Raw genomic sequence first — 23,914 nt, 5'->3', positions numbered from 1 at the left:
AATATTGCCAGTTGTTTTATGTCACAACTATTACCATGGTGTTAGTGATATGCAAGAATTATGATTAATCAGTAACAGTAGTACAAAAACCATGACTAAAGATTTTGTATGGTGTGGTAAAGGTCAATGGGGTGACACCATGAGTTACTGCACTGGGTGACACCAACCCTAGTGACGCCACTGAACAAATAAGATGAGAGAGAAAGTAGTACATAATGGTTATTACATTAATTTCCCATCAGTTACTCCCAAATGGACTCTGGGTCTATGTGCAATCATTTGCTAAATGAAAGGCTGAATAAAAATATGAAGATAATGACATGAATGTTATCAATAATTAGACAAGAGAAGGCAATGTAGCATTCTAGAACATTGTGAGGGCTGGGACTTTCAGAGGTTGTATTACTTTTATATTAAATGAACAGAGTAGCTGAAATTCATCTGGATTAGTCCAATACACTTTCTAAAATATATGCATTTGGTAAAGGAGGCAAGATGGCCACCAAATGGGGAGACAACTGCTAGGTTTCCTTTGCAAAATAACAGACAGAACTAAATCTTAGAGCAGTATCTTATTTTGCTATTATTTTGAGGTGAGCAATTGCTGAGCACACAATTTAACCATTTGAGGAAATTCAGAGAATGAATTAACACTGGGCAATATTTTACAAATAAGAACTACACAACAATTGCTCTTAGCACTATTTACCTTTTTCTCACTCACTCACAAACAAGGAACAAACAAGCAAAGAACTCAACTCACCTAGAGTAGGGTCATAATCGCCAATGAATCGCTTGGTGATGAATCTCACTGTCAGAGCTTCATTGGATAATGAAAGAAAGAAGAAGATTAGTTGAATAAAGCAATGCAAATATACTATGGTCTACTATGATCTACCAATTAGCAAGGCATAGGTGATGAACCAGTGGGACAAATAATCAAACAGTTGACAGGAATTCTTTTTGGAACAAATAGGGTGAAAAAGGGTTCTCAGATCCAGGTCATGGATTGGAATCAAAAGAAAGGTCTTGAACCCAGTGTCCAGGGTTCACCAGACACCAGCCCTTTGATCCTGTTTTGAATAGCGCATACTCAGTGGGTGGCTGGTACTTTCAATGTCACTGCAGAGCTGAATGTGCTCTAGCTTTTAGTATTCAAAGTGTGGAACTAAAATAGGTTCAAAACCTCAGGTAGTTCAGACTATAACCCAGAGCAGATTCATGTGACTCACTGATATAAGACTCACCAGCTGTCACTGTCCAGATGTTGAGACCATTAGGCTAGTAATCCCAGGCATTCTTTGATGTCCGGTTTTGTGCCATGAGGATGGGGATCAGTAATAAGATCAACATCTGCAATACAGAGCTTTCAAAGGGAGGCACATGAAGATGGTCATATTCTATACCATCTAATTATGTGCAATAACACTCAACTCCAGCTGGAATTGAGATCTATCCTGCTAAGTCACTCAACTGGCAATGAAACAGTCAATGCAACATGGAACAACAGGAAGCCTCAGCTGGGTTGCCTGGACAATGTAGTCCCTCATGCCCTTCCTAGTGTCATCACATAACCAGAACTGATTGTTGGGTGCCAGGACACTATTGAATTCAGTATGTGATCCCCGGTTGGCAAAGAACATTCATCAAAGAATTCTTTAGAAGGAAAAACATTATTGCTGTAAAAAGGAGCTGACTGGAATCACATTGGCTTCCAAGAAGCATGAAAAACCGTGTGAAAGAGAGGGAGGCATAGGATTTCATGAACATTTCCACATATTCTAAAAGAACAACTCTGGACTCTTTGGTGGGGGCAGGAAATGAATCTTACAAAACTGTGGCATAGCACTAAACTAAACCTCAGAAAATATTTGTTCACTTACATGTTTAGTAAACTGAATCATATAAATCCAACTAAATATCTCCAGTGCAGTCTTACTAATGAAGCAACAAGGCACAACTAGAAATCTGTGCTTCTATAGTCACCATCATTAATGGATGAGGAATAACAGAGTTAACTCAGGCAATGTCTGCACAGGCTAGCATGCTCCATGAGCAGCCTGGAGTATTCTGGCCCTGGAACTACACTCCCATTGTCCCATTACTTGGGTGCTCCAAAGCAACACTGGGCAGCTGTTCACATGCATGTCCTGCTGTGCTACCCACCACCATGAGTTGCTCCCTCTGAGGTCAGAACAAGGTGCCCAGCACCGATTACATGGCTAGACTCCTTGTTCTGAGAGGGACCAACTCGCACCAGCTGCAATGGGTGGCACAGTGGGACATGTTGTAAGCTGCCTGGTGTTATAGAGGGCTACAAATCTGGAAAGATCCAGAGCAAAATGTGACTTTTAAAAATCAGTGTTAAGAGTGTCATACAGCAGGATCAGTACTGAATGAGTCATTCATTGGACAGTTCAGACCAGAACTGAAGTTTGGGTTTTGCATCATTCCAGCTGATTGAGGATGGGAGAAGATGTCTTATTTGACCCATGCTCACATGACCTCAAGCAAGTACTGGAATACTTGCAAGACGGTATGATTGATGCATTGATATGCTTTCATAGAAATGACTCTACTGATGAAAATTAAAGTAGAACATGTACATTTAAACCAAGTCCTGCATCTGTGGCCATACAACTCCAACACAGATAGGGAGGTTTGTTCTACCTCAGATCAAACTGAAGTGTTAGCATGTTCTGTGCATAAGGCTAAATGTTTACTTTATTTGTCATACATTAAATCTTTCTTATCTTTCCTACAACTCCATCTGGATGTTTTAATTTAATAATTAACAAAGAAAAACATTATTTTTAAACTTTCTTTTTTAAAAATTGTATGTTACCAAATTTGCAATTTAACTACATGAAACTATGTACATATAAATACATTTCAGTTGTGTATATGAAATTGTAATTTAAAGGTATAATTTTAATTTTGTTAACTATTACCATTACATTCACTGATATTTGGAAACTACGATTTCTGAGAAACATTAGTACAAAAAATATTACTAAGGATTCTGTATGGTGTGGTATGGGATGAGGTCAAAGGAGGGGTGACACCACCTTATCAGTGATGCCAACCCTAGTGATGTCACTGACTAAAGGAAAGAAACTGGGAAATTAGTAGTACTATACTGGAAGTAGAACTCAACAGCCTTTATCTAAAAGTGTCATTCTTTAAGTGCAAATAATGTTGTGTTTGTGGATACTTACTTGTGAAATACTGTTGTGTAATACTGTATATACAAAGTGGGAACCCAATATAGCTTTCACAAGCAATACTGGTTGTACAATATGTTGTAGAATCAGTCGTACAACTGGTTGCACAAAGAGCTAGCTACACAACCAACTGCCAATAGGAAACATAGGTATCATAAGAACAAATGTGCCACTACTTGTACAAATGGAAAAATCAACAGATTCGCTAGCACACCATTTCTCTCCAATAGCATTTACATTAGACCTAGGCCTTGTCTGCATTGGCCAGGATAATCCAGGAGCAGCCTGGACTATCCTGGCCTTGCACCTGCCCCAAACTGCCCCTGTTCCCTCAACCTCAGTTTCCCCACTGTTGCAGCTATCTGCACCGTGTGTTTGCCACTGCTGTGTGTCACTTCTAAGGTCAAAACGAGGCGTTCAATGACGGTCACATGCTGGGCATCTCATTCTGATCTCAGAACAAGCAACTCATGGAAGTGACAGATGCACCAGGTGGCTTAGGAGGACACCCATGCAGACAGCTGCTGTGGCACAGAAATGGAGGTCTCCAGATTTTCCTGGAAGATCCAGAGCAACAAGTAAGTTACATTGATTTGTTTCAACCCTGTTATGCCCCACTTCTTGTGTGGGACATGCCAAATGTCACCCAGATTACCCACACCAGGGGTTCAGGCCATGCATTGTCCAAAATGGACAATGCCAAAACCTGGGGGGAGGCCTTTTGGCCCATGCAGACAGAGTCCCAGACTACAGGACCAAACCTCCTGGACATTTCTGTATATAATTGTTTCTGTTGTTTGATATACCAGCTTGGGATTTTGAATGCATACATGTGGGGAAACAACCACCACATTTGGAAAAGCCAGGCATTTGTGAGAAACCATGAATTTTTGAAAGCTTACAGAGGCTAATCAATGTGCCACCTGGTCGGCTCTGACTGTTCACCCATTTCAAAGATGCCTACTTCTTTGACCATATTTCATCTCCCTACATGCTTTGCTTCCAAATTAAAATATGGAAGTGAACCCTCAGGGGCCGCAAGCACCAAGCTGACACAAATTAAGGCAGGATGAGGAAGGAGAACATGCTGGAGCCTGCAGTGGAAATGTTGTAAACCTCTCAAACAGAGGGTGGAAAGAATATTTTAGAGCAAGAGTGTGAAGGAACAAGGCTGAGTTGTCAGTGCAGGAAATGGCTTGAAGCGCATGTCGCCTCCAGCTCTCCTCTCCCCAACTCTGTGAGCTAACCAGATGCCTTTAACAGCAGCCATGCCAGATGCAGCACACAGGGATGGACAGGCTTTATTATGCCTGGGAATCTGTACCCATTGGTCTGGGAAGAGCAGGAGGAGATATTTTCGGGTTGACCCTTTTGTTAGTTCCAGTGGGAGCCTGCCTTGCTTCCTGGTAAACAATAGAAGAGTGAGCCATTACCACAGCCCTTCTTTTCATTGTAATTGCTGACCAGGGAATCATTTGGCCTGGAGCTGGCTTTCTTTCTTTCTCCCTCTTTCTCTCCCGTTTGTTTAAATTTAGGAGAACATAAGATGAGAACACAAAATAGTCTAGGAAGGTTAACTGAAAGCTGTTCCTCTGGGATATGTCACCTGTTCTTAAGGCTCAGCTCCTTTTTCATGAGTGATTAAATGAAAGCAAAGGCATCTGTTGAAGCTGCAATTTGGACTATCAGGTCCTGAAAAATGGTAGACCTCTCTATTCATACCTCTTTTACTGTGAAAAAGTACTGAAGCCTGATTCCCACTATGGTTTAAACCGGATCATGATTCCAAATGGTTATGTTTAAACCGCCATGGTTCCCACTTAATTCAAATAGCTGAAGCGATTCAGAAAGGGAGGCCATGTTTTTTTACCCCCTTTTACCCATTTAACCTGCATCAAAAAGATGCTGGTAAAATGGGGTGGGTTTTTGGCTGAATCGATTTATTTAGAAATAAATCAATTCAGCCCAAGTGGGAACCAGGCTGATTCGAATCGGATTCGAATCCATCCTGGTTCCCACTGGCAGCGGCTTTTCCCAGCCTCTCCGACCCAGCCATGCCTCCCTCTGTCCCCGACCACCTTCCCGGCCTACCTCCTCCATCCTCCCAACCCGGTCTGCCTCCTCTGTGCCCCAGGCCTCTCTGCCGCATGGCCTGACCTTCTCTGCTGCATGGCCTGGCCTCTCTGCCCATGCCTTCCCACAGCCTCTCCAGCACGTTTTGTTCTGGTGCAAAGATAGGGGGAACCACGTTCGGGGCCAAACCAAATCATAGATTCGGTTAGGAACCGTGTTTAACAGGTAAATGGGGACTAAGCCTGACTCTCCATCTTGTTTCCCAACATGTTTGCTCTCAAGAAAGATCATTTTAAACTTAAAGGGAGGCCAAGGAAAGAATGTTCCCAAAGGGAAGCTGCACAGGTGTAGCAACAGTCTTTTCAGGAGACTGGAAAGGGATACATAAATGAACTGGAAGAGGAAGAGGTAAAGATTCATTACTTCAGGGGTAGGAATCCTACAGCCTATGGGTGCTATATTGCCCTTTAGAGGTTCTATGTGGCCCTTGGCACCTCCTGACCACTCCAGGCACCCCTCCCTCATCTCTTATTTTCGATGCAAATAAGGGATTTGGCCCAAAAAACCTACTCCCTGAAGGCATATTTCACTGTAAAACAATGTTTCAGGGATTGAGTCCAAAACAGCAAGAAAAAGGTCCCATGTTCCCCCTGAAAATGACTGGGAGTGATGGAATTTCTCTTCCATTCACTCCAAATATGGCGGCAGAAATGCAGGGCAGCTTTTTGGAATCTCAAAGGAGCCAAGAATGCCATCCCTGAAACACCAGAACATGCTCACTCCTGCGCTAGATGTTTTGGTGGCTGAACAGCAATACAAGAAGCGTTATGAAGATTGCAAGACCAATTCCAATCTTCAGGAATGCTGAATATGTTTTCCCCAGCTAATATTTGAATTTTGCAAGAATGTCATGCTTTGAGAAAAACCGCCGTGGACAAACGCATGCAAACACACCTTAGAATGAGTCACCCATACAAGTTGCTCCAGCTCCAGATGCCCAGCTTCCCTGCCAGAACGGCAATTGCAATTTAGTCCATCACATCTGGAGGGCACCAGGTTGGTGAAGGTTGCTGTTCAGCATAGTGGGCAATGTAATGGTCCCACAGCGGGTAACAGATTTGAACTGCAGGATCTACAATGTTTTGTTCTTAGGCACTGATCCTCCACATATTTGGGATTTCAATTCAATTGTGGTTCCCATGGTAGGGAGGTGATAAATCAACCGTGGCTTTTAGTCCATATTTAAAGAATCTGTCCAAAGTTTTGAACTATCCTGCCCCCCTTCCCAATAGGTTTGACAACTTGATTATCTCTTTTAAAGTTTGGACTGAACCCCAGAGGAAATTCCCCATCCCACTGACACAGAAGCCACCTGCTACCATTACTTCAACACTCAGAAGCCCAATAAGACTTCATGTGCAGGCTATTGTCATTGAATGTGGGTGTAAACCCCTGCATGCATATGTAATTATAACTATTCAATTTTCGTTGTTGTTGTGTGCCTTCAAGTCATTTCTGATTTATGATGACCGTAAGTCACAAGGTTTTCTGGAGCTGAGAGTATGTGACTAGCCAAAGGCCACTCAGTGGATTTCCATGACTGAGCAGGGAATCAAACCCTGGTTACCACAGTTGTAGTCCAGTGCTCAAACTACTACACCATGTTGGCTCTCAACTTCTTCTCAACTTTCTACTCAAAGAAAAGTGTTCAAAATGCATCTGGGGAATGCATGTAACTCCTTTCCACATTGGCAAAGGAGTTACAAAGATTATGAAATGAGAGGAAATGATATTTATGAAAGAAATAAGTAGTGTGTGTCCCCTTAAGTTGTTTGTCAATGTATGGTGACCTCATGGATTTCATGAGGTTTTTTAAGCAAGGAATACTCAGAGGTGGTTTTGCCAGTTCCTTCTCCTGAAATAATAATAATAATAATAATAATAATAATACTTATTTGTATCCTGCCTCTCCCTGTATTGGATCGAGGCGGGTAAAAACAAACAAAAGAACAATAAAAATGCTGCACAGCAAGTCACAAGTAAAAACATAGCAAAAACACCCTAAAACTCCCTCCCACCCCAAAATAACGTTAAAACAACAATTCCCAATAAAATCAATAAAATCAAACACGATCACAGTCTGGTGGGAACGGCTATGCCACTGGAGAGTAAACATTCCGAGGAGATCAGTTGGGGAAGGCCTGCTGGAAGAGATCTGTTTTTATTGCCTTCTTAAGGCCTCTAAAGATGTTATGTGGCGGATCTCCTCTGGCAGGTCATTCCAGATTTTTGGAATAGATCCCACAGAATAGATCCCACAGCACTTGGTATTCATTGGCAGTTTCCCAGCCAAGTACTAACCAAGGCTGACCCTGCTTAGTTTCCAAGATCAGATGGGATCTAGTGCCTTTAGGGCCTCTCAGAAATATAGTCTCCAGGCTCTTTTTAAAAAAACAACAGCAACAACAACTAACCATGTCTTATATGGTAATTTTAAAAGTGAGCATAGTAATTTTCACATAGTTTGTTGTGTATGTCACCCAAGGTCCTTTGATACCCATTATAGCTTGTTCCTCTAAATTTAGGGGTTAAAAAATAGAGTAAAGTCATTACATAGCTTAAACTATCACTTAGAGTCAGTGTACACAAAGGACTGGATTGTACGAGCCGACATACAGAGAACTCAGTACAAAATAGCCAGCCTGCCAGGAACAGACAAGGATAATATACAGGGTTCAGAGGTTCAAGAATGTAGGTGGTTTTGGCAGAAACTAGAAGAGACAGAAAAAGAGATGGACAGGCTCCTGTTTGGGAAGCAGAGATGTGGTTAAGGTCTAGACTAAGCACAAACTCTGAGAATCCCTTTATCATTTAGGGAAGGACTTTAGAAGGAAGGTTCTCATAATGAAACACCCACAGGAATTGCACTGTATTGATTACTGGTCCCAAACCAACTACAGAATCAGAAAATTCAATTAGGAAAATATAAACAGATACAAAGACATTTTAAAACTTTGAATTCACATACTTTAAGGACCATCTTTCCCCATATGAACCCATTTGCCTTCTGAGATCTCACCCTGCTGTCTCTTCTACCCGAGTTTGGAGGATAATGCGTTGGACAGAGCTTTTAAACAATAGCCCCCAATCTTTGGAACATCCATCCAGAAGAGGTCATAAAAAACCCTCACTGCTGTAGGCCGTGGATGGGTAAAATGACCTATCCACGCCCAAGTCTTTTTTTTTTCTTCTGTAACCCATGACACTCAAGATGACACTAAAAACAAAACTTGTCTGGCCCTGGCAAAGTTGCCACCCCACTATAGGATGTAAAACTTCTCACTTTATTGAGCATTCTGACTAGTTTGGGTATAATGCTGCCTGCATAATACATAATTGTTTATTAGTTCCTTTATTAAGTCATGAAGAAGCATTGTGCCTGTGCAATCCCCTGTATCTTTGCTGCCTCCCACTGCATGGTAGTTTTGGCATTGCAATCCTGGTCTCCTTAAACCGTAGTTCAGTGTTAACAAGAAACTGTGGTTTAAAGCCAGTCTATTAACTGGAACTGGAAAGAGCCATTGTATTGTTGCTTCTTCAAAATAAGGCAAAGTTAGACAGCAATCCCCTGAGGAATTTCAGGCAATATCTCTTTCTAGATAGCAAATTCTCTTTCTAGATAGCAGCAACAAACTTTGAACTATACTAGCTGGTAGGAATATTATACAGCAAAAATAAATTCAGAAAGAAACATAAGTCCATCCAATTCCCTTGCTGGTGTCTCTTCAAACATCACTATGGTTTTAAGAAATAAGAAAGTGAAGAACAGCTATCTTAGCTAGATTATTAGCTGCTAAAGGAAAAGTGAGGACTGAAGGAATTTCCTGTTCATCCAGGGACAAGGACAGATGTAAGGCCTGTTTGTGATCTTACCACTTGGATCTGAAAAGGACGGCACTTAAAAAAAATAAAGTATTATTTCACAAATGTTGAAACCAGGAATGCAGAGAAAGGATGCAAATTGTGACCCTCTCAGTCAAATTAATCTTTCAGACATCCAGAATAACAATATAATTTAAGTGTCTGCAAGAATGACTGAATGAGATCTTTGGGTGAGACCAGCCACCTGGTGATAAACAGTTAGAACATAGTCCAGTTTAACAGAGTAAGGGCCTGGCTCATCAAGCTCATACTTTGAACAGAAACTCCTTCACAGATAAGAAATGCATAGTCACGGATTCGTAATCAACAACATTGATGTTAACATATGACAAGTAGTCATTAAAAATTATAGCAGCAAGGGACATAAATTACAATTTTCAATTCATGCACATCTCAGTTTTTAAAAACAGTAATAGGAAATGTTGGCTGTCACAATTCCTTACTAAGAGTGAGATGTCTTCACCCAATGCTGGCTTGCTTTTGGCTCTAAAAAGCTTCCAAGTGAGGATGGTCAATGGGCCCAAACACTGAGAGATGCCTGAGTGATTTTCTCTTCAGGGCTAGCTCTGGGTTGAAAAGGCTTGAGGTTTTTAGCTGTACTTAGTTTTTAATTTGTTTTTGGGTCCGTGGTGGAAGAAAGACGGGGTATACTGTAAATTCAATAAATACTAAACCTTTCCTCCTCTATTGCTGGGCCTTGGCAGAAACAGCAGTAACTGGTAGCAGCATTCCAATCATCTTCAAGGCAGTTGAGCCTGGGAGCTTCCATTTTATTTTATTTTATTTTATTTTATTTTATTTTATTTTATTTTATTTAGAGCAATGATTCCCAAACTCTGGTCATCCAGGTGTTTTGGACTTCAGCTCAGTAATCTCAGCCATCTTGTCCAATGATCTGGGATTCAGGGAACTGACATCCAAAACACCTGGAAGTTTGAGAATTACTTATTTAGAGTATTTATACCCAGTCCTTCAGCCACAAAGGCAGAAGGTTTACGGATTGTTAATTTGGCAGTTCCCTGACTTCAGGTTTACAATCTAAAAGGGCACGACACAAAAGGAAAAGGGAATGGCAGTGGAGAAGGGGATCAGGTCTGTCGGATATTGCCAGTTCTTCTGTCACTCCAATGAAAGGGGTTTTTTAACCTTTTATTTCCCACAATGCCTCAAAGTAATGTTATATTAAGAGTATTGTGGGAAATTGCATCTCCCAGAGCCAGCCACCTGGTGATCAAGTGGAAAAATTATTTTAAAAGTACTGTAAGATGAGGGCAAGTATCAGTCCTAAGCCTTGCCAGGCTGCTGGAGCTGCTGGAGCCTGTTGGCAGCTGCCTAAGGTCCCATATAAATTTTGGTCCTGGGCTACTTGCCCAGATAGATAGATAGCTATTGTAATCTTCCTCCGTTTATTTTACATAAATTGATGGGACAGAATGGAATCTATTTTAAGAAATAAGAGACTCGGATCACAATCCAATGCAGGTTAAGATCACAGTAAGCACACGGTATAAAGGAGAGCCATATGTCCCACTAAAGAATTGAATGGCCCTGTAGAAACAACCCTAAGGAGAGTCCAAAATGTAGGTGGTTCTGTCGATCTATTGGAGTGGGCAATTGCCAATGAGTGTGGACAAGCACAGTGATTTCCCTGCATGACTGCACTCCTTTTGTTGTTCTTGTAGGGAATACTAACACCACCCCAAAACTGGAGGGTTGCCCAAAAATTGGTCCCATTGCCTTCCTTGTTTTGGTGGGGCAGAAAGATCCACCGAGGGATTTTTAAAAAGGTGAGGTGATTCCAATAATGACAGATAACATGGCAAAATGGCAAATAACATGCTTGAAGGTTTTTTTTGGAGGGGTACTGTTGGTTATTTGGGGACAATCCTCCCCATAAAATATGGGGTGGGGGCATGAGGACTCATATCGGACAGCAAAAATGGCTTGAGGCATTTTGTATAGACCACCATGATCTATATTTAAAGTTTTAATAAAACAACAGGGCTGTTGCCACACTGCAGAATTAATGCAGTATGACATCGCTTCAACAGTCATGGCTTCATTCTATGGAATCCTGGAATTTAAAGTTTGCTGTGGCACCATAGCTCTCTGACAGAGAAGGCTAAATGTCTTACAAAACTACAAATTCCATAGCATTGAGTCATGGCAGTTTAAGCGGTATGCAACTGCATTAATTCTACAGTGTGGATATCTAGCAGTTTTAATTTGTACCAGAATCACTGGTGCAGTGGTTAAATGCCTTTACTGCAGCCACTCACTCAAAACCATAAGGTTGTGCAAGTTCAATACCAGCAAAAGGGCTCAGGCTTGCATCCTTCTGAGGTCGCTAAAATGAGTACCCAGATTGTTTGGGGCAATTAGCTTACAGTTGTAAACTGCTTAGACACTGCTAGTTCAGTATGAAGCAGTAAATATAGGGTTGCCATAAGTCTGGACCTCCAAACCGGGACAAATGTAGGACAAAATTTTCAAATGGAGGGCACATTTTTTAAAAATGGAGGACACACGAAAAAATTTGATGGTTTTAAAAAAATGTTAATATAAATACATGTTTCTTAGGCATGATCAAAATGGAGGACATTTGGGCATTATTCCTAGACAGATGGCAGAAATGGACTTTCCCTTTCTGGCCACCCCCCCTCCCCCATTCCAAACAGCACATTTGGGCATTGAACATGGCTTTACTTAACATGGCAATCTCTTCCATATTTCAGAGGCTTATTCCATAACCAAACTCTTTGGGTTTCACACTGAATATGTCAAGGTGGTTTAACAAGAAGTGGATTTGCCCTTGGATTCGACTGTTCTTCTCAGAAGTGTGTACTTGGTCAAGGGACTTTGGTTTTTTTCCACTGTGCATGAGTTTGTAAAAATGAGAGTAACTTACATTGGTTGTGCCTCAGAAGCTGGCTCATTTCATCATCATCACTATCCTCTTCCTCCTCCTCCTCCTCTTCTTCCTCCTTGTCCTTCCTCCCTCCTTCCTTCCTCCCCCTTCCTCCTTCCTTCCTCCTCCTCCTCCTCCCTTCCTTCTTCCCTCCTTCCTCCCCTTTCCTCCTTCCTCCTTCTTTCCTCCCTCCTTCCTTCCTCCCTCCTCCTCCTCCCTTCCTTCCTCCCTCCTTCCTCCTTCCTCCTCCTCTGCCTCCCAGCCCAGGCCCAAGTGGAGGAGGAGGTGGGTGGCTGCCTTGGCGCGCTCCCCCCCGCCTGCGCGCCAAGGCAGGAGGCAGGCAGCCACCCACCTCCGCCTCAGCCTCCTCCTCTGCCTCCGCCTCCCGGGCCCAAGGAAGTGCCCAGTGCGGAGGCGCGCCAGGCGGAGGAGGCGGTGGGTAGCTGCCTGCCAGTGCCTGCTGCCTTGGCGCGCATGCGCGCGCAGGGAGCGCCAAGCCAGGCAGGCGCCTCTGCCTCCTCCTCCGCTTGGGCCTGGGTTGGGAGGCAGAGGAGGAGGAGGAAGGAGGGAGAAAGGAAGGGAGGCTTGGAACGGAGGAGGAGGAGGAGAAGGAGGTGCGCCTCCTGCGCACACCCGCGCCCCCTCCCCACCTCCCTCCCCCCCACGCACTGCCTCCTCCTTTGCTTCCGAACGGAGGAGGAGGAGGAGGTGGGTGGCGCAGCCACGCGGGGAGGCAGGGGAAGGTGGGTTGGCGCCGCGCGGGCCCCAAGCCGGGGGCAGGGGGCCAAACTGGACCGTGACCGTGACGGGGCCCCCAAAAGCGGGTTTGTCACGGGGGCCACCGGGTTATGGCATCCCTAAGTATATAAATGAAGGTGTTTTATCAGGTCTTTTGTAAAGCTATCGGGTTTTGTTCAATAAAGAACAAGCCACCCCAAAAATACTTTGCATTACAACAGCAACACAGACAGCACATAACAATATACAGTAATGTGCTGGAAAAACCAGTTTCTCCTCCGGCTGCTATGGTGGAACAGGGGAGGCAGATGATGCCAAGCCCTTTCTAATCCACAAGGCTTCCTGAGTCCCATGTTTAAAGCTCTGTGTCTATTTTCTACTTTCTTCACTCCAGGACAACTTTACTGGAGGTCCTAGCCATGGAACCAAGATGTGGTTTTCAGGCTTTAGTGGCCGAAGAAGCAGAATTTCTTAGATGAGCTTTGGATTAGAGGTTTAAAAATTAATGTTTCTCCTCACAAAATCCACAGTGCAAAACATGATTCATGCAAAAAACCTGAAACCTCAACAGTCAAAACACTGACATTTGTTTTCTTTTAGCATTTGAAAAAATATGTAATTTGTTTATATAATATTATTTTGCTTTGAGCTCCAGTGTGAAATCCCATGGAGACTAGGCTATCACTAAAAAAATATGAAAAACACATCTAAAATAGCATAACATTATATAAAAAAACCATGATGAATAACAAATAAAACCCTTCAGAGTCACAAGAATTATTCTGAAAATCTGAAGCACTGGGATTTTGATAGTTTTCTCTTAGAAGTGATATCCAGAGTTAGGGAGCTAAACAGGAGATGACCCTTCTTTAGCTACAGTGGGCCCTTGGTATCTACTGAGATTTGGTTCCAGGCCCCCCCATGGATACCAAAATCCATGGATGCGCAGAACCATTAAATACAATGGCATAGTAAAATGGTATCCCTTATATAAAATGGCAAAATCAAGGTTTACTTTTTGGAATTTATATTTTTTTTTCAAAATTTTCCAAGCTGTGGATGATTGAATCCATGGATAAAAATCCATGGATATGGAGGGCCAACTGTATTCACCAATTTCACCTCACATTCAGTTAATATATAGATCCAGCCTTTGTTTTGTCTGGTGGATTTCCATAGATGTGGGCTTTCATAAGGAAGAGCACAATCCTGTCTTGGCCCAAATACATGAATAATTTATTTACAAATAAATGTAATATTATTTGTAGCATCATCAGGGCAATCGTAAGGCAGCTCTCAAACAATTAAAATCCACTGGATAGCCATCCAGTCTAACCCCATTCTGCCATGGAGGAACACACAATCAAAGTACTCCTGACAGATGGCCATCCAGCCTCTGGTTAAAACAAGGAGGCTCCACCACACTCCAAGGAAGCATATTCCACTGTTGAATAGCTCTCACCATCAGGAAGTCCTTGCTAATGTTTAGGTGGGATCTCTTAATTTCATAACTATAAGCAGAAAACTGAACGCAGCAGTTCAAACCAAATACACCATTTTTTTATTGAAAACAAGATTGAAATAAGATTATTCAAAAGGCATTACTCAAAGTCCTCATCCCCTTAATGTGGCATCTTTGAAACGTTTTACACAGTAGAATTCTGTGGTACAGTCACTCCGATGCAGAACTTGGGAAAGTTACTTGTTTGGACTACAATTCCCAGACACACACACCACTCCAGCTAATCATAATTTTAAAAAGTACCTTTCCAGGTTCTGCTCTGATCATTTGGAATAATTTTATTTACTGATTGATTGATTTCATTTCATTTCTATGCTGCCTTTCTTCCAGAAAGGAACCCAAGGTGGCTCATAAATAAAGAAGGAAGCACAGAAGGAAGATTCCGTCAGCCATACTGAAGATTTTCATGGTTAGGCTTCATTTGAGAGAAGCTTCTAGAAATAGCTATAAGATGACAGTGTTGTGTCTGAGGTGAGGAAAGATTACTAACAACAAAAGTGAAGCAGGTTGTAATTATCTACGTCTTTCAGGACTTTACTGGTAAAGGGCAAGACAGTGGAACAAATCAGCTTCCACAGAACAAACTGGGCAGGTTCCCAATGTTAAAGGGCATGGGTCTATATTAAGAAAAGTGCCCAATTAAACTGATTAAAAATGTCCAAGGAAATAACAACAGTAACATGACAAAGAAGGAGTTGAGGGCGCCAGTAGAGTGGTTTGATGCTGAGATCAAGCACCATCACTCCAATTATTATTTATGCCAGACTCCAAAATCCTCAGAAGTGGTGGGATTTGAAAAAAATCTCCATTTATTGCAGATAATATTTGGAAGAAAATAATGACATAGGTGCTTATGTCTATGTAAAACACAAAATTTTTGATAGATTGAGCTGAAGACATCTTAAAGAGTAAATGAGCTCTGACAGGTTACAGGTTTATTTTTTACTTTATGTTCTCTTCCTCCCACTTTCGAAAGTTCAGAGGGGAACAACAAAAAGAATGAAAAATATGAAAGCACTCTTTTCATACAGATGCATATACAGTGATCTATATTATACAGTACTGAATGTTAACATACTCAAGGGAATGGAAGTGGGACCCCTTGTTAATCGATCAAAATAATACTGTTAAGATTGCCAAACTGCAACCCAATACTTCTAGCAAAGCCTGGATAAGCTACTTTTCCACTGGTCATATTAGCTGAAGGATTCTGGGAATTATAGTCCAAAAATAACATTTCCAAGCTCTGGCCATTAGGGATGCAGAGTTGTGTTTTGGCAAAGACAGGGAGAGAATCTTGGCTCCTGACCTGACCCACCAGCTGACAAACAAAGTGGTCAAATTACCTTTCCCAAGCAGGGACTCTCCAGAAGTGTTGGACTACAACATCCATCCTTCCTAAAGACCAATATTTCTAAAAGGTATTAAGTAAGGCAATGCTGGACTGGCTGGACTGTTTATAATGACCCAGGCGAAGGCAGATGTATATGTTCAAGAGCAACTGCGGTGAACAACTATTACAAGCCCATAATTTGTATGAAATAAGGCAATTAATGCAGATACAGCTGGATGGACAAGTTTTTTCTCTTGGTACTATCCTAAACCTTCCTTGGCCAAAAGGTTTGCAGGTGCTCATTCATTAACCTGAGTCTCAATTGGCATTTCTTAAAGATCAGCAACAAAAGGTCATTAAAATGGACAAACAGGAGAGAGAAAGTGCTGGTTCACACCTGCAGTTGGTACAGTTTCTTCCTGTCATTATAATTCTCATAAATACTTTAAGGTAAGCAGGTGGGAAGGGTTTGAAATTAAAAGGCCAAGATATCTTCCCATTTACTGTCCACTGGTGAATGGAAATACAGAGTAGGGAAGACCCCATTGGACCCACATCATCCCCTAGAATTCCACTGAAGATTTTCACAATGAGGCCTATATAGCCCACTGTACAGTATGAGCTCCTATTCATTTCAGGGTTTTAGGTTGAACAGAGATCTTTACCCCAGCCTGTTACAACCTTCAGTAGAAGCAGTGAAGGCTGGGGTGAGTGCAAGGGGCACTTTCACAGTATAGAATTATAGCATTATGATTCCACTTTAACCACCATGATAATATATTATGGCATTTTTGTGTTTGTAGTTTGGTGAGGCACTAGAAGACCTCTCTTGCTGAGAATTATAAATGTCCTCTAATGCGAAGTCGAAGGCTTTCATGGCTGGCATCCATAGTTTTTTGTGGGTTTTTCGGGCTATGTGGCCATGTTCTAGAAGAGTTTCTTCCTGACGTTTCACCAGCATCTGTGGCTGACATCTTCAGAGATTGCTTGCCTGGAAAAAGTTGGGTCTATATATACTGTGTGAGCCTGAGAATGCAGGAGCGATTTGCATGGGCATTGTTCTGTTGCTGATGGCAGGCCTCAGGCTGGGAGACTAATGCAAAGGAGGATTAGTGTCTGCTAATTGGTGATCATTATCTGCTGGGAAAGCCCCAGACTCTGAGTGGTTTCCCATTTGCATTTGCTGAGTCCCCAATTTGCTATTCTTCAGGACTGGTAGCCAAATTTTGTTCCTCGATTTTTTCCTCTTGCTTCAATGTGTCAGACAGCCTTCCAAAAATCTGCTATGTGAAATATAGTTCATGTGTCAATGCTAGCAATTTTAGATCCCATCTGCTACCTCCCCCCCCCCTTTTTGTTTTGCTTGATCTTATAATTATTCAACAATAAAGAGTTTTGTATACCTAGGAAGGTTCTCAAATCTTTCAAGCAAGCAGTTGGGTAGGAGGTGGATGCCTGAGCATCAGCACATGGCTACTTCCCACACGTTACATCTTGCTGGCTCATGACTTTCTACCATTCCATAAGCAAACGTCAGAGCCACATGAAGGTGCCACTGTTCATGGGACACAGTGGGAAGAGAGGAATGTCTGCCTTCAGTCTGTGAAATTCCCCTTGCTGTTAAATTCACCTTCTCAGTCTTGTCTAAAATATCACCCATTTTAACATCTACCTGAGAGGGATGCTATGAAACACATATCTATGCAATATGAATCTGTAAAGGCATCAGGAGGAATCTACAGAGATTTGGAGTCTCTGTACAGGACAAAGTACTTTGCTAAATGGTATTCTTTATCTTGGCTCCTTACTGAAATTAAAATCTGAATCTCACACATTCTGAACCAGGCCCCCTTTCTGTATTTATATACAGTACTGAAATGAAAATAAATGTCAGTCTCTCAATATCGCTGAAAATATTAAACATTCAGTTTCTTCCCAAACACTCTATGGAGTTTATCACATGGGAGGGAGCCCATGCAAAAACGGGATTTAAAATTATTATCAGACAACATCCAGGTTAACCCAACATTAACTCGGACAGAAAGTAGAAAAGGTACACAAAAGCCCAATTGATTTTCAGACGATGTCACTGTTAAGGTACATTAACAAAACATTAATCTGGCTAGAAAGTAGACAAAATGTGATTCTTTTTACTTCCGGAAAATCCCGAAAGTAAAAAGAATACCGTAGTATTTTGTCAACTTTCTAGACGGTTTAATGTTGTGTTAACCCCAATGTGTCTGAAAATCAATTGTGCTTTTTTGTTTTTTCTTAGGGATGTTTTGGATTTTAAATCCTGTTTTAACTCCTGCTTCTGCATGGGATGCCTCCCGTGTGATAAATTCCTACATTTCTATCTTGCATCAAATAAAGTAATGCCTCCCGTGTGATAAATTCCTACATTTCTATCTTGCATCAAATAAAGTAATGCGCTAAATTCAGACGTAAGCTTCTTCTGGTATTCTATGGAAAGACCAGAGATAGCTCTATCACTAGGCAAAAAAATGAAGTTGTAGTCTTAGGTGGCAAATAATAGGTGGCAGCAGCAATGGGGGGTATAACCCAAAAGGCATAGGAGTTTATCAGACAAGGGAAATGGGAAGTATAATCCAATGCCAATCTGAATGCAATCATGGGGTTTAATGTTATTGCGATAGACTACCACACACAAATTCGGGCAATGAGAAGTCAGTCCGAACGCAATCATGGGGTTTCACGTTATTGCATGATAGACTATCACATGCAAATTCGGGCAATGGCATGCTATTTTCGGGCAATGGGAAGCCAGTTCGAACACAATTTGCATTCATGCGTTCTGGTCCCACTTTCTTTTCATTCAAAATTAAGAGAAATTCCTCATGTGTGATAAACTCCATACTGTTGGGGGAGCCTTCCTTAGATCTATACCTCAGACCAGGATGTTGGTCACACTGGAGTAGGAACTAGTATGGAGATGACAAGAAAAGGAAGGCAGCAGAACCTTTCCTACAGCTTGTGTAAGACATGAAAGACCAGAACTTGGTAAAGTTTACTTTTGGGGACTACAACTCCCAGAATTGCACAGTCCATCCCCCAAAGTAACTTTTCCAAGCTTTGTGCAGGGTAGCAGACTCTAGCAAAAGTTCACTTCTCCAATGTCAGATAGTCTGATTGAATTTGACCTTCACAGAAAGGTGCTCAGAGATCCTTTGCCAAGCAGTAGGAAGTGTGACAGAAGTGGAATCCTTCCCTGAATGAAGAGAAATGTAGCTCAGTAGAGGAAATATGTGGTGCTCATTTTTAGGTGTAAGCCTTTCAATAACTTACATTATGTGTTAGGATGGGGGAATGACTGCATTTCTGGAAAAAGTACATGCCCTGACTCAGATGGCACAAAACAAATGTTAATGACAATGCCTTAGGTGAAACAGATTTCCACCTGGAATGCAACCACTGATAGTCCACTTGTGATTCTTGCCATACTCATGCTAGCAAGGAACTACGCTTGTGTTAGATAAGTGCCTAAATAATCCACAACTCGAGAGTGGTTGGCAGCATTTATGGAAATTCTAACTTGTGCTTTGACAGCAGCAAGAAAGAAACTGGGTTACCTATCTCTATGTTAAAAGGTGGGCACGACACTCAGGACACAACATAAATTTGAGGTCCTGGTGCTCATCATGACAAGCCCCCTAGTGACACACCCTAAGAGAGTCCAAGGTTGCAAGTACAATATCAACAATCCAGTTCTAGCTTGATTTTTGTACCAAGAACATGTGTTTTGTAGATCCAGTAGATCCTTATTACCTATTCCAGACCAAACAGTATTCCTAGTGGGGAGGAATAGATTTTCCTTAACAGGACCTTATCATATGGGGAAAATCGGGGGTTTGAACAACAAAAATCATGTAAAAATCGCACAATTGCAATTAACATTTTCACACACATCGCCATTAAAGTGCCTTTATCCTGGGAATAAACAGGCAATAAACAGCAACAAATCATTCACAGGGAAATCCCGCAAATGATTTGCTGCTGTTTATTGGCTGTTTATTCCCAGGATAATGGCTTTTTAATGGTGACGTGTGTGAAAATGTTAATTGCGACTGCAAAATTTTCATGTGATTTTCATGCAGTTTTCACTGTTTAAACCCCCAGTTTTCCCTATGTGATAAAGTCCATTGTTTCTCCCCATCCCAGGCACTGTGAAGATTGGAGCTAATCTCAGAGGCATCAGGAAACCCAGAGGAAGAGGTGAGAGCTTCATTTTATTTACTTACATGATTTGTCCACCATCCCTTCCCATAACAACTCCAAAAAAGCACAAACAGATTTCCTAAAATATCTTAAGTCATTGTACTTCCCAATTAAAGCATCCTTACATTTTGACAGTGTGAACCCTGGTTTCATTACAACCCTGAGGCAGAAGAGTCAAATTTCCTGATGTTCCTTCTGTGTGTGTGTGTTTGGGGGCTGAAACCAGTGTATACAGTTTTAAATGGGTAGGTTATCCAGTACCTTCCAGACCTTTTGGTCTACAACTCCCAGCAGCCCCAGCCAGCATTGTTAGCGGTCCAGAATAATAGCAGCAGGAGCCTAAAGCCCCTGGAAGCCCCCAGGCTGCCTACTAGACAAGGGATGGCCAGCCAAGAGTCTCTAGCTAAAATTAGGGCATATAATATTAGTCAATGGCAGCTGACAGCTTCCACGTCAACGGGGCAATGACCAGTTGTGGGGTTCAGTCCAAAATTTAAAGGAACTACCCAAGGTGCTATCCATTTGGGGGACAGAGTTAAGCACCTGGAATAGTTTCTTTCAAGTTCCAAATAAAACCCAGAGCAGATTCGCTGTCCCACTTAAATGCAAAAGTTGTACCCCCAAACCACTGGGGAAAATAGGATGCATTCAACACCTCTTTAAGAGTCACCTGCAAAACATCCATTTCTTAGTACATGAGTGTGGGACTTGTGACTTCCTGTTGTTTTGCACTACAACTCCCAGAATCCCTTATCACTCTCTGTGGGCTGTGTGGGACCTTTGGGAACTAAGGTCCAGAACATGTGGAGGGCCAAATGTTCCTCCTCACCCCCCTTTCTAGTGCAAGGAGAAGGCAAACTTTTCATTGTCTTCAGGCAGCAAAAGATCACAAGACATCACTCTATGGAGGGAAAGAGTTGTTTGGCCAATGCAAAAAGACATCACATCCCACTCAGGTATAAAGCTCAGCTAAGCAAAACAACAGGGTCAATGCAATGCAGTTAAGATTTAGAGCCACACTACAGTTGAAATGCTGTTATGTGCCTTCAAGTCATTTCTGAATTACGGCAGCCCTAAGGTGAACCTATCATGGGGGTTTCTTGGCAAGTTTTTTCAGAGGGGGCTTTGCCATGGCCATCCTCTGAGGGTGAGAGAGAGTGTGACTTGCCGAAGGTCACCCAGTGGGTATAAATGGCCAAGCTGGGATTTGAACCCTAATCTCCAGGGTCTAAGGCTCAAACCATTCCACACTGGCTCACAGGTTTGAATACATGCAAGTAAAATGTCGCTGTGTTTCCCACAGCAGTCAGCCGGGGAAAGAGTGAGGCGCTGAGGGGCTTGTGTTGGTACATCTCTGGCCATAAATCTGGAAGGGTTGCTCTAGAGTCCCAGCTGTTCAGCCACCGCTGCCAAAGGGACAGGCTCTGCCTAAGAAGTGAGGCCAAAGAAAGGAACAGAGCTGAGAGGCAGCAGGCACCAAGCCCTTCAGCTGAGATCAGGCCACTGACACAGACCTCTGCCCATTGGCAATCAGCTCTGGAGGAGATCGTCCCAGAGAGGCTCAGCTGCCTCACCTTCAGGGAAGGAGGCTTGGGACAAGTTTGGAGGCAGATCGGAGGCAGAGGGAAGGCTCCAACGGCCAGTTTCCTTGGAGGGAGAATGGGAGGAGAGAGAGAAAGCCAGAAGAGGGGCAGAGACCCCCCCCCCAAGACCCCCGGTCTACCTTACAGGAGAAGAGACCCCCACCTCCACATCAGCAGGAATCTCTTGAGGGTCAGAGCTGTTCCACAGTAAAGCATGCTTTCATAGAGAACCACAGACCCCTAGAGTTGGAAGAGACCCCAAGGGCCCCCCAGTCCAACCCCATTCTGCCATGCAGGAACTCGCCATCAAAGCACCCTCCACAGATGGCCACCCAGCCTCTGCTTAAAGCAGTGGTCCCCAAAGAGAGTCTGGACTCAGCTCCCAGGAGCCTCAGCCAAGCTGGCCAACTGTCTGGGATTTGGGGAGCTCTCAAAGGGCCCAGGGCTTTCAAGACCTCCGGAGAAGGAGACTGGGTCAGGAAGTTGCTCCTCGTGTTTCCCTCTAGTTTGAATCCCTTGCTCTGGGTCCTATTGAAGCAGAAAAGAAGCTGGCTCCATTGTCAGTCTAGGGCAGGGGAGAGGGTGGGGGCCTCCTTCTTCGGGGGTCTTGAAACAGGGGCTGGATGGCCATGGGTCACAGGGAAGGGGGCTCCGGTGGAGAGTTCCTGCATGGCAGCCTGGGGCCAGACTGGGGGGCCCATCGTCCCAAGGGGGTCCTCCAACCGAGGCTCCCCTGTCTGCCTGCCTGCCTGCCCACTGCCTGCCCAGGTACCTGTCTTGCCCACGGCGCCTTGCCCCAGCACCACCAGCCTCAGGGTCCTGGCCGGGTTGAGGCTGACCGCTCGCCGGAGGGGCCTCGGGAAGCTCATGGCCAGCAGCCCCAGCAGCTCAGGAGTCCATGCGGGTCCTTTGGGGAGGGCAAGGAGAAGGCAGAGAGCGATCCCGGGCAGCCTCCTGCGCCTGGAGGAATGGGCAGCAGCAGCAGCAGAGGAAGAAGGAGGCAAGCAAGGCAAGCTCTGCAGGCAGCCAAGCCCCACTCCGCCTCCTGCCAGCCCTCCTCCTCCTCCTCCTCCTTTCTTTGGGGGGGAGGGAGGGAGGGAGGGAGGGAAGGGGCCCTAAGGCTGGTGTCACCCCCCCACTGACCTCCTCCTCCTCCTCCTCCTCCTTCCATTCCCCACCCAAATGCCTGTACAATCATAGAATCATTGACTCCTAGAGTTGGAAGAGACCCCAAGGGCCATCCAGTCCACCCCCATTCTGCCATGCAGGAACTCTCCATCAAATCATCCCCTGGGACAAATGGCCATCCAGCCTCTGCTTAAAGACCTCCACTTATTCTATATACTCATGTATAAGTCTAGAAATTTAGGTTAAAAAAAGACTACCCCCCCCCCAAAAAAAAAAAACAGTGAAAGGCAAGAGTATAATCTGACCTGGAAGCACTGGCCCTCTCTGTTCTCTTACACAGTGATCAGAGTGAAGACATTCTTTTGGTTAGCTTCATCCTTTTGGTCCTTTGCTATATGCCCCTAGGTTTTAGCCTCGACTTATCTACAGGTCATACCAAAATCCATATTTTTTGCCCCCAAACTTACCCTCAACTGCTACATGAGATTGAATTATAATCAAGTATATACAGTACTCACAAACCACAAGGTTGTGAGTTCATTACCGGACAAGGGCTCAGGGTCAACTCAGGTTTGCATCCTTCCATAGGTTGCTAAAATGAGTACCCAGATTGTTGGGGACAATTAGGTTACATATTGTAAACCACTCAGGGAGTGCGTAAGCACACTAATAAGCAGAATAGAAATGTACAGTACTTGCTATTGCTATTTTTTTTGTGCACTCATGTTACTCTTCAGTCGTAATTTCCCACACAGCACTCAGTCTCCTGCTAACAGTCCTGACATAAACAACTAGCAAAATCAAAAATTATACCTTCACAGCACAACACCATACACACAACCTAAATGTGTTTACAGACGCATGGTGAAGATTTGGTTAAAATGTGATGCTTTTCAAGATTTTTTTTAAAAAATTAAAATTAAATTTTTCAAAAAATTAATTCATTTTTTTTAAAAAATTCAAATTTGAATTTAAAAAAATTCTGGGGCCTCTGCTTTCTCCTCCCACTGAGCTTTACCCCCCCCCCCGAATTCCCATCAGCTTTTAAAGCATTTTAAAGGGGAGCAGATGAATGCCACAGTCCCTTTCTGCCCAAAAGTAGGTGTTTGAGGAGCAGTGAAATATTTAATTTTTTAAAATTGGTTTTTTAATTAAATGTTTAAAAATTTGAAATTTGAAAAAAAATATTAAAAAAACAACCCTGGGGCCTCTGCTTTCTCCTCCTGC

At 43.1% G+C, this 23,914-nt stretch overlaps 1 protein-coding gene across 2 annotated transcripts in view; it reads right to left on the bottom strand.

Annotated features, from left to right (window-relative positions):
* LOC149314303 (ras-related and estrogen-regulated growth inhibitor-like) overlaps window positions 1-22,577 on the bottom strand; it is a 33,976-nt gene extending 11,399 nt beyond the window's left edge. The window contains exons 1-2 of one of the 2 annotated variants that reach the window (XM_089520822.1): window positions 22,332-22,577; window positions 764-820 (exon numbers count right to left, since the gene is read on the bottom strand). In XM_089520822.1, the coding sequence (XP_089376948.1) occupies window positions 764-820; window positions 22,332-22,428 (154 nt within the window). In that variant the 5' untranslated portion in view covers window positions 22,429-22,577. Of the gene's footprint in view, window positions 1-763; window positions 821-20,237; window positions 20,541-22,331 lie in introns of those variants that run through there. The other variant, XM_089520823.1, reaches the window with a different exon arrangement.
* Between the last annotated feature and the right edge of the window lie 1,337 nt (window positions 22,578-23,914).

This window comes from Sceloporus occidentalis, unplaced genomic scaffold (genome assembly GCF_023333645.1).
Source record: "Sceloporus occidentalis isolate IW3139 unplaced genomic scaffold, rSceOcc1.0.p SCAF_4, whole genome shotgun sequence".
Taxonomy (NCBI): Eukaryota; Metazoa; Chordata; class Lepidosauria; order Squamata; family Phrynosomatidae; genus Sceloporus; species Sceloporus occidentalis.
Note: the sequence above shows the minus strand (reverse complement) of the source record. Positions and strands in the feature narration are given on the sequence as shown.